This window comes from Cucurbita pepo, chromosome 2, assembly GCF_057944985.1.
Source record: "Cucurbita pepo subsp. pepo isolate OVF chromosome 2, ASM5794498v1, whole genome shotgun sequence".
NCBI lineage: Eukaryota > Viridiplantae > Streptophyta > Magnoliopsida > Cucurbitales > Cucurbitaceae > Cucurbita > Cucurbita pepo.
The window spans coordinates 2,627,660-2,639,405 of NC_141799.1; the positions used below are offsets into that span (position 1 = coordinate 2,627,660).

Consider the following 11,746-nt stretch of genomic DNA (forward strand, 5'->3'; position numbering starts at 1 on the left):
GGTTGAACAGAGACGAAAGTCGCTCATAATGATCCGAGAGTTCCATGTGGAAGGGCTCTCGCTCAATGGATCAAAGGTACGCTGGGGATAACAGGCTGATGACTCGCAACAACTCTTATCGACGGAGTCGTTTGGCAATTCAATGTCGACTCATCACATCCTGGGGTTGAAGAAGGTCTTAAGGGTTCGGTTGTTCGCCAATTCAAGTGGTACGTGAGTTGGGTTTAGAATGTCGTGAGACAGTTTGATTCCTTTACCATCGGCTTTCTTAGAAGGAAGAGCTTTCCATGACGGACTCCACATAATTCCTTGACGCAAAGGAAGGGAGCCAATCAAAGGCAGGTTTCTATCAATCAGAGGCCGCCACTCTTTCTTTAGATATATCATAGAACGTATCCATAAGTGTAGGAGACTCATACGGATAAATGATGAGTCAACTACTCCATTCGTCAGCCGTTTTGGGAGTTGAATAACTCGACAAAAGAAAAAAATTATGATTAAATTAACAAAATATATGTATATATATATATATATCTAAACTTTGCTATATAACTTTTAAATATTTGAATTTTTTTATAAAAAAACTCTTTTAATTTTCTAAGAAAATCGTTAATATTTTATTTTAAACTATTACTGAATTTTTAAAATTGTTTAAAAATATCTTTTAAAATAATGTTTTTAAAATATCCTTAAATCTTTGAAATATTTCAAAAATATTATTAGTGTAAAAACATAATATCACGTTTTTAAATATTTTTGAACTTTTAAAAAAATATATTAATACTTTGAAATTAAAAAAAAATATTTAAAAAATTAAAGAGGATTTATTATTTTTTTAAACATAAGATGTTAATGTTATTTTTAGAAATTTAAATCATGTACTTACATTAAGTTTTTTTTTTTTAAATGGTACAAAAATGTTAAAATGTATTAATAAATTCTTTAATATTAATTTTTTAAAACGCATTATTTTCTGTTTAAAGGTATTTTTTTAAATAAACGACTAATGTTTTTCATAAAAAAAATAATAATAATAAACGATTTGAAGTTTAAAAGTATTATTGAAATAAAATATAAATTTTAGAGATATTTATATTAATTTATTAAAAAATATACATATACAATAACGCTTATGATGAGTATAAATTCTAACATTTATACATTAAATCCGAATAAATGGTATGTATTTAAAGAAAGATAATCCAATCATAAATGAGTAGATAAATGATATTTCGATAAAAGTAGAATTAAAAAATAAAATAAAATGGATAAGATACGCAAGACGCCAAAAACATTTCGCAATCCCGCAATTTTATATATTTATTATAATAATTTGGGCCAAATTAAAAGATTAATATTTTAATTTAATTAAAAAACAAATCAAAATCGGCGCCTCAACTCCCAAACGCCAATCTATCATCAGCTATCGATTTCATCAGAGACGAAGGAGAAGAAGGAAAGGAAGGGAAGGGAAGGGAAACTATCTTCTCCGGCGAAAGAGGATGTCATGTTGTTCGTCCTTATCAGCGGCTCCTACATCCATGTCCTTGATTTCGAAGCGCAAATTCATGAGATCTGTTAATAAACATGTGATCGTTTCCATGAATTCTCGCTTCAGAGCTTCTGCAGAAGTTCCTGATTTTCTTCCTGCCGATTGGTACGCACACAAACTTCGAGAATTCCGATTTTCGCTGATTCGTTTTTAGTTTTCGAGTTTTTGCGTAGAATTATTCGAGTATAGATTTGATTCCTAGAGGAATGGGAAATGATTTTGTTCATGTTCATATGAATCGACGTATTTAAGATTTTCAATTAACTTCGTGTTTTTATCCAGAAATATGGCGCGACTGTGTTTCTAATGACCTTGAAATTGTTGAGTTCGACAAATTGAATGTTTGGTTTCCATGAGGCTCTCTTTTGGCTATTGTGGAAAATTCCTTATTTCTGTATTGTTCGCTGATGTTGAAGTTTCTAAGAACAAATGTTTGCTTAGGAATCAAATTCCTTATCCATTAGATTGTGCATGATAAGTCGATGAGTTTGGCGGTGGTGGAACTTGGAATTCATATTCCTGCTTTATTTTATCCTTTCATTCTCACAGCCAAACAGTTTCATGAAACTATGTGCAACTTTGGTAGGTTTGGGATTACTCTATCTGTAACCGTTCAAACCCACCATTAATAGATATTGTCCTTTTTGAGCTTTCCTTTTCAAACTTTCTCTCAAGGTTTTTAAAAGGCATCGGTTAGAGAGAGGTTTCCACACTCTCATAAAAAATGTTTCGTTCACCTTCCCAACCAATGTGGGATCTCAAAATCCACACCCTTTCGAAGCCCAGTGTCCTTGCTGGCACTCGTTCCCATCTCCAATCGATGTGGGACCCCCAATTCATCCATTCAGGGCCCAGCGTCCTGGCTGGCACCTCATGTCCACCCCCCTTAGGGGTTCTGCCTCTTCGTTGACACATCACTCGGTCTTTGGCTCTAACACCAATTGTAAAGCCCAAGCTTCCCGCTAACAGATATTGTCCTAGTTGGGCTTTTTCCCTTTCAAGCTTCCCCTCAAAGTTTTTAAAACACGTGCTAGGGAGGGTTTCCACACTCTTGTAAAAAATGTTTCATTCTCCTCCCCAACCGATGTGGGATCTCACAGATTCTATTACTGAAATATCTGTTTGGTGAACAAGTTTTTAATATACTATTTCATGTTACAAACTCGTTTCATTCTCCTCCGGTGGGATTCCACCAAAGACATATTCAAATTGTTTTCAAATTTCTGTTTCTTGATCACCCTGAATATTTTATTCTCTTTGGCAGGCATCAAGCACACAAGAAGAATCCTCTAGGTCCAAGTTTACATGTAACTGTTCACCTATGCAAGTTAGTACTAGATGTTGTAATTGTTTCTCTGTCAATATCTTTATCTTGAAACTTCCTATATATAGTTCACTGCAGAGGAAGCTATTCAACGCCAGCTAGATGCACTGAGGTACAATGATCGACCCCATCAAGATTATGGAATTGAGGTCATGTACCAGGTAGTGTGCATTGTAAAGGATCTTCATTTCTTCATATTCATTGCTTGTGTAATGACACAGTGGCCTATAAACTAAACATCTCTCAATAAACGACAGTTTGCTGGGTTCGATCCTCTTCAAAGGTCGACCTATTTCGGTCCCTTCTTCGATTTGGGACAGGTATCGTATGAAACTTCAACAATTTATATGAGCAATACTGTATCTGCTCATTCTTTTCTTGATTTGATGCATTTTTTGACAGTGCAGTTTGAAAGATTCAGACGGGTATTCCACCATTCGGCGTATCGTGTATTGCTCGGCCATAAAGAGAGAAAGATCTTGAGCAGTTTGATTGTAGAGGAGGTAAAACAGCCTCCATATTGAGCTTGATTGACTCCTATGTCTAGTAGCTAACTTTTGAGTACTTTCTTTGCCAGTAAATTTATGTACTGTAAAATAATATCTTGTGGATTTACAAACTCCGAAACAGAATCGATTCAAGCAGCGGGTATGGATACGAGGTTGTCGCCCGAAGGAAGAAGAAATATTTCAATTCACTATGGTTCAGGTTAAGCTATGTCATTTTGAATTGGTTGTGATCGTTAGTAGTCTGCACAGAATGTTATCACTAGATTGATAATTTCTAAAACTTGGATGATTATTGGCAGAGGGTTGGCGGCTCGTGGGATGGGTATTGGCTTACAGAAAGTGTGCTCAACGATGGAGATGCATTTAGTGGAGGCTTAGCCTACTAAGGAAAAGGATGCTTTGCTCAAATTGGGTGACTGGTTAGTAAACTTAGCATAATGTTGTTCAATTTGTATATTTGAAATGTATATCATAGGTCTGTATTATAATTTGAACCCTTGTAAGATCATAGAACTTAGAATTTGTATATATTATTTGCATGGTTTCGTTCTACTGCTTCTACCTTTGACGGTCTCTCTCCCTCCGTCGAGTGCATGTGATTAGGATGTTCTTGTGCTAAGTTCGGTTGGTCGAAGTTTTTTAAGCTTATACCTTTGACAGTCTCTTTCAACCTTTGTGTGTATGTTCGAGTGCATGTGGTTAGGTTGTTCTTGTGTTGGTTGAGACTTTTAAGCTTATACCTTTGACAGTCTCTCTCTCCCTTTGTGTGTATGTTCGAGTGCATGTGGTTAGGATGTTCTTGTGTTAAGTTGAGTTGGTCGAGTTTTTAACACTCCCACAAGCAAATATGACTGAATACAAAACAAACCCGTCAATTGAAATGTTTATATAAAATTTAATTCTATGTCTAAGGAATTCTGAACTTTAGATTTTCAGTTTTGTGTTTATTAAGTTTGTGAATTGTATCAAATAGGTCGAGAATCTATTGGACACCATTGAAATTTTGGGCATAAATTTGAAAACTGAATAAACTATTGAGCACTTTTGGCACTTCTAAAGTTCAAAAATCAAATATACACACTAAACTTGAAATGTCAAAAACTAAACTTAAAATTTAACCTTATAAAAATGAATGGGTTGTATTACCATCACGACGGGAGCAAAAATGTTATTTTGCAACAAAAAATACACCATCACGCACAGTGACATTCTTATGTAGAGGAAATAGAGCTTCATTTGGTGGAGCCTTCACCAAGTAAATTCGACATTATTCCAGTAGTTCAAATTTCCACTGCCTTAGATATACAAGAATGCCAATGCCATCATATCATATGGCAACCTAGAGACCAAAAAAATGACACCAAGCACTTGTGAAGTTCTTACCTGGTTTATCACAGCCAAGCTTTTACATATACAGTCAATTGGGAATAAAAAAAATAGCTTAGCACTCGAGAAAGTGAACCATAAATCCTCAAGTTCAGAACCAACCAATTACCAGAACTAAACTGCCTTTGCAGGCCATGTAGCTTGAGCAGACATGATTATTCCTACAATTACACCAAACAACCCGAGTGCGCTTCCAAAGATCTCGATCACAAGAATCTTTACAAAAAGGGATGAGTTTTGGGCATCAGACAATGCACAACTGCTTCCAATAACCCCTACGCATAACCTATACCAACAAAAGATATCTTCCAATTAAAATTTCAGTTCATACTTTTTTCGTTCTACAAAAGAGGTCATAAACTTAAAAAGTGTCTGATGTTAAATGAAAAATTGGAAATTCAAGAACCTATTGAACATAAAATTTACATTTTAAGAATTTACTAGACCTTTTTTAAAAATCATGATCTGTTAGACACTTGTTGTTGTTGAAGAACAAATAGACTATGAACCTGAATATTTACAACTAAATTTGTAATTTAAATAAATAAATTTAGGAGGAAGGTACAAACCCGCAAACCAGGTTGGCGAAGCCCACAATAATTCCAGAGGCAAAAATTGAATATCCTGCTCTTAGGGACTCAGGAGCATATATTTTAGATGCTGGAACACTCTCCAGTTTTGTCTGTAGGATGATGGCCACAATGACACCATATATGGCCACGGCTTCACAGAAAATTACGCTGAAATAAAATAAAGAATCATTCATAAAGACAGTCCAGATTTCAAGGTAATCACCAGATTCTTGTTAACCAAACGTTAATACTGATACTATGGATGCTGAAGAAATTTACTATACTGCACTGATAGAAAAGTAGCCATTCATCAGTTGTTGATCGCCGTCAAAACACCGTGAATAAACCACATGATATATCATAAAATCCCCAACAATGGAAAAGAGGTCTGAATTATATCCAAATTCTACAGCCTAGACAGAACAATCTCCTAATACTTTCTATGACTAAGCTTAAACAACAATTGATCAATCGGTCACCACGAATGAATTGAAAACCTCGCCGTAATTACAGTTCGATCTTCCCCAACCAAGCCAAAAAAAGCAACTCTATGAAGACTGAAGAGGAATACTGAGAAATTAATGCAGACTCTAACTCGACAGACTACAGACATCCAAGGAAATGTTAAATCGAGTTCAGAAGAATCCAAACAGGACCTCTTACCTAATTAGATTCTTCGAAGTAATACGCGGAGCTTTAATTGCAGCACCGATCAAACTGCTTCCGGTTATGTAGATCCCCCTGAGATAACAGCAATCCGCAATTAGAGAAAGAAATCGCCGCAACAATGAAAGATAGAGCTCCGATCAGAGCTCGACAAAGAGTAACCCTAGCATGGAAAATAAAACGAAAACTGAGCTTGAAGAAGGATAAAATGGAATACCAGGCAGCTCCGAGGACGGAGACGCCGATGGCTATGGCAATGCCGACGGCGGAGAAGGTGTAGGGAGAGATTCTGACGAGCGCGTGTGACCAAGAGCGTAGATCTCCCGCCATATTCGAGTAGGACATTGTGGATCGTTGTTCCTGGTGAATGTGGGAAGGGAATTGTTCTGAATCGTCGTTGTCTTTTTTATTCTTGATGAATGATTCCCCAGCACTGCTGGACGTGATTCGTTGGGTTTATATTCGGGTTCATTTTTATTTTTTAAGATTAAATTATATATATATATATATATATATATATATATAAATTTAATTAATTAATTAATTAACTACTTTATTTTGGGCTTGCATAAACATTTTAAAAGTAACTATTTTCCTCTAATATTCTAACATTTTTTTTATTAAAATAACTTTTATAAAATATTAAGGATTATATTTAATATAAATACTTCAAAAATAAATTGCCAAATTCAACTATATAAATAAATGTTTATTTTATTTAAATGGTTAATTTCTAATAAGAAATTTATATTTAAAGAAAGTTTTAAAATTTACTTAATAAAAATAAAATAGTAGTTTTAAAAGAGAATTACAACGAGAAATTAGCTTCTAATATATGAGTAATATTACTCTTTTAATGGTCATTTTCGTATAAATAATAAACAAATGGCAAAAATACTAAAATGGCCATCGCCAATCTATAAAATTAAAGATCGATTTTATATTAAATAAATGCTCCACCTTACCATCAAGCGTTTGTAGTCCAACGGTTAGGATAATTGCCTTCCAAGCAATAGACCCGGGTTCGACTCCCGGCAAACGCATAATTCTTATATTTTTTTTCAAATTTACCCCAACTTTTTAAATCATGCTTTTTTTTAATACTTGCTCAATTGAATATAATTTTAAGTAAATAAAATACTTATTTTATTAAAAAATAATTAAATATTTTTTTAGTTTAAAGATATTTTAAATAAACACTATACTAAATTTATAATTTAATGTTACTTTTTTGAACTTAAAAAAATAAAAATTTATGATGTAGATCACCAATTTAATTGGGGACCAAATTTGTTTGTAGCTAATGTAATTTTTATAGTATAAATTAAAATACTACAAATTTGAAAATATAAAATTAGTATGTTATAAATTTTTAGAAATAAAGAAATGTTATTTAACCCAATTTTTAAAAAATAATTTTTTACACATTTTACATTTTAATTAATTTATATTTGAAGTTCCCAAGTTGTTTGGAACGGTCAACGGCTATATGTTCGCGCGTGTTTTTGGCGCGTTAATGTGATTTTGTCTATACAAAGAAGGAAAGTTCCGAAACGCGCGGTAATTGGCATTGACGGAGAGCCTATGAATGACCATCTTTCCCCGTTTTCGAAGCCCTAGAAAGATACCCATTTCTCATTCCTCCTTTCTTCTCCATTTTCATCTGGCTTCCTCCTCCTCCTCCTCCTCCTGTTCCTGAAATTCTCATCTCAAAATGTGATTCCGATTGGACTTATTGTTTCTTCACGCTTCGATTCCAATTTGTTTCGATTTTGAATCTGGAATTTTCAGGTCTGGAGCCATTGAAGAGGAAGCCAGATAGAACACTCGAGGATCTTCCTTTCATTTCTTGCGGATCTCGTAAATGACGTTTTGAAACGTGTTCAGATTTCCATTTTTTTTTACTTGAGCGTTAATTCTTGTTTTCTGGCTTTCTGTGGTTTATAATCTCTTGATTTATATTTTGTATTACGCGAATTTGAAATTTCAACGTTAAGAAACAGAGAAAGAAAGGAGGAGGAGAACGGTTTTGATTTGTGAGTGATTTCAATGGGGAAGCCAACGGGAAAGAAGAAGGAAAATGTCGGGGATAAGCCTGGAAATGCTAATTCTAAGCCTCCCCGGCCTTCCGATCGGAACTCGAAAGCGTTTGATGAAGATACGGCCATCTTCATTAACATGTCCCAAGAACTCAAGGAGGAAGGCAAGCGGCTATTCCAGAAGCGAGATCACGAAGGCGCCTTGTTGAAATACGAGAAAGCTTTAAAGCTTCTACCGAGGAATCACATTGATGTCGCTCATCTCCATAGCAACATGGCTTCCTGTTATATGCAATTAGGTATGGGCGGGTATCCACAGGCAATTAACGAGTGCAATTTGGCGTTGGAGGCTCATCCGAGGTACACCAAGGCGCTGCTGAAGAGAGCGAGATGTTACGAGGCATTGAATTGGTTCGATTTGGCATTGAAAGACCTGAGTACTGTTTTGAGCTTGGAGACTAATAATCTCTCTGCGTTGGAGATTTTGGATAGTGTCAAGAACACAATGAGAGAAAAGGGTGTCAATATCGACGAGAAAGAACTCGGTTTAACAACTCTAAAGCTGCCTCCTGCAGCACGTTTTCGTAAGATTGTCAAGGAGAAACTAAGGAAGAAGAAGAATAAGAAAGTCGAGGAGAAGGTTGATCAGGTGCATCAGGTGACTCAGGTGCCTCAGGTTAATCAGGTGCCTCAGGTTAATCAGGTGCATCAGGTGCCTCAGGTTAATCAGGTGCATCAGGTGACTCAGGTGCCTCAGGTGCCTCAGGTGCATCAGGTGCATCAGGTGTATCAGGTGACTCAGGTGCCTCAGGTGCATCAGGTGTATCAGGTGACTCAGGTGCCTCAGGTTAATCAGGTGCCTCAGGTTGATCAGGTTAATCAGGTGCCTCAGGTTGATCAGGTTGAAGATAAGGAAGTTACAACGGTTGAGGAAGATAAATTGTTCGTCGAACCGGCCAAGGAAAAGCCAGTCTCGAAGACGGTGAAGCTAGTATTTGGAGAAGACATAAGATGGGCGGAATTACCTACAAATTGCAGCATTAAATTGGTGAGCAAGATAGTTCGAGACAGATTTCACAGCTTAAGGGGTGTTCTTGTGAAGTACAGAGATCAAGAGGGCGATTTGATTACAATCACTACGACCAAAGAGTTAAGGGCAGTTGAAGCATCTAGTCACTTACAGGGTTCTCTTAGACTGTACATCACAGAGGTCAGCCCTGATCAGGAACCAAGCTACAAGGAAACCGAAAACCAGGAGGCGCTCCCAGAGCTTGATAAAAGAACAACTACGGTCGAGGACTGGATAATCCAGTTTGCACGATTGTTCAAGAACCAAGTCGGAGTTGATTCTGATTCTTACTTGGATCTTCATGAGCTTGGAATGAAACTGTATTCAGAAGCAATGGAGGACACCGTAACCGGCGAGAATGCTCAAGAACTTTTCGACATTGCAGCTGACAAGTTTCAAGAAATGGCAGCTCTGGCATTGTTCAACTGGGGGAATATTCACATGTCCAGAGCAAGGAAGCAGCTGTTCTTCCCAGAAGACGGTTCAAGAGAAGTTTTACTTCTTAGGATTAAGGATGCATATGAGTGGGCAGAAAAAGAATACAAGAAGGCCGAAATTCGATACGAAGAAGCTCTAAATGTAAAGCCTGACTTCTATGAAAGCTTCCTTGCACTTGGGCAGCAGCAGTTTGAGCAAGCTAAGCTTTGCTGGTATTATGCAATGGCGAGCAGAAGCAAAATCGATTTAGAGTCGAGCTTTTCCTCGGAGGTCTTGCAGCTTTATAACAAGGCAGAAGACAGCATGGAGAAGGGCATGATGATGTGGGAAGAAATGGAGGAGCAGCGCCTGAATGGACTCTCCAAAAGTGAAAAATACAAATCTGAGTTGGGAAAGATGGGATTGGAAAGACTGTATAGTGAGATACCTGCTGATGAAGCTGCAGAATTGGCTTCAAACATGAGATCACAGATATATCTTTTATGGGGCACCATCCTGTATGAGCGCTCTGTTGTGGAATATAAACTTGAGCTACCAACCTGGGAGGAATGCTTGGAGGTGTCGGTCGATAAGTTCGACCTCGCCGGTGCTTCCCAAACTGATATTGCAGTTATGATAAAGAATCATTGTTCCAATGAAACTGCACAGGAAGGTAAAGGACATGGACATCTCCTTTAGTCTTTGTTCATAATCCTTTTGTGTTATTAATAGAGCATCTTATTGTTTTGAGCTTGCAGGTTTCGGTTTCGGTTTCAAAATCGACGAGATCGTACAGGCATGGAATGAAATGTATGATGCTAAAAGATGGCAGTTTGGTGTTCCATCTTTTCGCCTCGAGCCTTTGTTTCGACGTCGGGTTTCGGAACTTCACTTCACTTTGGAGCATTTTTGAGTGTTTTGTTGTTGATGGGAGATGTTTTGAGGCATTCAAGTAATATTTCAGCTTTGATTGCTTCAATTTTCTGGTGTTTTCCTTCCCATGGACAGAAGGTAAAAGAGCCTCTACTGTTCTTGATTATCTCATTTACAAGCTTTCCATGTTCCATTTCTTTGCAACTCTTAAGTTATCCTGATATGTTCACCTCGCTTTTAGCAAAGTATACTTAGAATATCTATTTTGATTTGATAGATGTTTAACAATAATCCATGTGTGAGATTTCACGTCGGTTGTCAGTCGGTTGTCGGTTGGAAAGGGGAACAAAGCATTCCTTATAAGGGTGTGGAAAACTCTCTCTAGCAGAACATTTTAAAAATTTTGGTTGGAGATGGGTTTTAAAAACCTTGAGAGAACCCAAGGGAAGCCTAAAAAGGACAATATCCGGTAGTGGTAGGCTCAGGGCTATTACAAATGGTATTAGAGCCAGACACCAGACGCTGGGCCCCAACATTTCCCTAACAGATGCTTTTTAAAAACCTTAATGGAAGCCCAAAAAGGACAAATATCTGTAGCGGTGGGTTTGGGCTGTTACAAATGGTATTAGAGTCGGACACCGGGTAGTGTGCCAACAAGGATGCTGTCCCTCCCCATTCCTTATATGGGCGTGGAAGCGTTTTAAAAAACATAGCAGCAACTTCCATTCTTGGCCTCCGTCAGGGCAAAGCTCTTGTAATCTAGTTGATTTATATCCGATCTTGGAGACGATCTCTTGGCTTCTCCAAAACACGATCCTTGCAACTTCCAGTATACATGTCGGGTTCTCAGTCTCGGATTCGAAATTTTCGATACAATTTCTTGCAATAAACTTATCATGCATGTTACATGTTTCACATCTTTATCTGCTAAATGTGTAAAACATATTTATTATTGATACAAGTTAGTGATGTTGTGTTCTTTGTGTGGTTGCAGATGTTTCAAATCGTGGTTTGGTTGTTCGTAGTAATATTCCTTCATTCAAGACAAGATTGGCGATCCACCAACAAGGATTATTTAGGGCGCGGAGGAGGAAATTCTATAATTAATTCATTCTTTAACGACAGAATCAGTTTGTGAAATTTGAAAAACTGTTTTGTTTTGGAATGAATTATAAAGCTAACACCAAATTATGTGTTTTTAATATTGATATTTTGGCCAAATTAATAAAAATAAAATATCTTTAAATTTTATATTTTGCCTTAAAAAAATATATTGGAATAAAAATCCTTAATATTTTCTTTTAAAAAAAATGTAAGTTTCTTTTAAAATTTAAGCATT

The 11,746-nt window shown here is 36.5% G+C and overlaps 3 protein-coding genes and 1 non-coding gene across 7 annotated transcripts; 3 read left to right on the forward strand and 1 right to left on the reverse strand.

Moving 5' to 3' along the window:
* The first annotated feature begins 1,377 nt into the window (after window positions 1–1,377).
* LOC111788292 (DNA-directed RNA polymerase subunit beta) lies at window positions 1,378–3,937 on the forward strand. 3 transcript variants are annotated; one of them, XM_087121124.1, is made up of 7 exons: window positions 1,378–1,657; window positions 2,817–2,859; window positions 2,945–3,037; window positions 3,134–3,196; window positions 3,284–3,379; window positions 3,507–3,608; window positions 3,687–3,937. In XM_087121124.1, exons 1-7 carry the CDS (start codon window positions 1,503–1,505, stop codon window positions 3,750–3,752), a joined length of 618 nt encoding a protein of 205 aa, XP_086977250.1. In that variant the 5' UTR covers window positions 1,378–1,502; the 3' UTR covers window positions 3,753–3,937. The 3 variants fall into 3 exon arrangements, with proteins under 3 accessions (XP_086977250.1, XP_023524385.1, XP_086977249.1); XM_023668617.2 differs by having other exon boundaries at window positions 1,449–1,657; window positions 3,507–3,584; window positions 3,685–3,937; XM_087121123.1 differs by having other exon boundaries at window positions 1,579–1,657; window positions 2,817–2,879; window positions 3,507–3,584; window positions 3,685–3,937.
* A 542-nt stretch (window positions 3,938–4,479) lies between these two features.
* LOC111787655 (V-type proton ATPase subunit c''2) lies at window positions 4,480–6,450 on the reverse strand. The gene is made up of 4 exons (XM_023667673.2): window positions 6,227–6,450; window positions 6,007–6,084; window positions 5,341–5,511; window positions 4,480–5,057 (listed from the first exon to the last, which is right to left on the reverse strand). The coding sequence occupies exons 1-4, from the start codon at window positions 6,352–6,354 to the stop codon at window positions 4,886–4,888; spliced, it is 549 nt and encodes a 182-aa protein (XP_023523441.1). The 5' UTR covers window positions 6,355–6,450; the 3' UTR covers window positions 4,480–4,885.
* Window positions 6,451–6,980: 530 nt separating this feature from the next.
* Window positions 6,981–7,052, forward strand: TRNAG-UCC (transfer RNA glycine (anticodon UCC)). Its single transcript has one exon. It is a non-coding gene; the product is annotated as a tRNA-Gly (tRNA).
* A 591-nt stretch (window positions 7,053–7,643) lies between these two features.
* On the forward strand, window positions 7,644–11,657 carry LOC111787790 (protein PHOX1-like). Of its 2 annotated transcripts, XM_087121010.1 has the most exons (5): window positions 7,644–8,697; window positions 8,797–8,814; window positions 8,869–10,207; window positions 10,293–10,545; window positions 11,402–11,657. In XM_087121010.1, the coding sequence occupies exons 1-4, from the start codon at window positions 8,059–8,061 to the stop codon at window positions 10,445–10,447; spliced, it is 2,151 nt and encodes a 716-aa protein (XP_086977136.1). In that variant the 5' UTR covers window positions 7,644–8,058; the 3' UTR covers window positions 10,448–10,545; window positions 11,402–11,657. The 2 variants fall into 2 exon arrangements, with proteins under 2 accessions (XP_086977136.1, XP_086977135.1); XM_087121009.1 differs by lacking the exon at window positions 8,797–8,814 and having other exon boundaries at window positions 7,644–8,742; window positions 8,887–10,207.
* Window positions 11,658–11,746: the final 89 nt, after the last annotated feature.

Bases quoted from the DNA above. Each gene is read 5' to 3' on its own strand.
- LOC111788292 (XM_087121124.1), top strand. From the start codon at position 1,503: ATGTCATGTTGTTCGTCCTTATCAGCGGCTCCTACATCCATGTCCTTG. The intron at 3,197-3,283 runs GTATCGTATGAA...TTGACAGTGCAG, and splicing joins CCTTCTTCGATTTGGGACAG to TTTGAAAGATTCAGACGGGT. The intron at 3,380-3,506 runs GTAAAACAGCCT...ACTCCGAAACAG, and splicing joins GCAGTTTGATTGTAGAGGAG to AATCGATTCAAGCAGCGGGT.
- LOC111787655 (XM_023667673.2), bottom strand. From the start codon at position 6,354: ATGTCCTACTCGAATATGGCGGGAGATCTACGCTCTTGGTCACACGCG. The intron at 6,085-6,226 runs GTATTCCATTTT...CTGTTATCTCAG, and splicing joins TCCGTCCTCGGAGCTGCCTG to GGGGATCTACATAACCGGAA. The intron at 5,058-5,340 runs GTTTGTACCTTC...TTGTTGGTATAG, and splicing joins TTCGCCAACCTGGTTTGCGG to GTTATGCGTAGGGGTTATTG.
- LOC111787790 (XM_087121009.1), top strand. From the start codon at position 8,059: ATGGGGAAGCCAACGGGAAAGAAGAAGGAAAATGTCGGGGATAAGCCT. The intron at 8,743-8,886 runs GTTAATCAGGTG...CAGGTGACTCAG, and splicing joins AGGTTAATCAGGTGCCTCAG to GTGCCTCAGGTTAATCAGGT. The intron at 10,208-10,292 runs GTAAAGGACATG...TTGAGCTTGCAG, and splicing joins CAATGAAACTGCACAGGAAG to GTTTCGGTTTCGGTTTCAAA.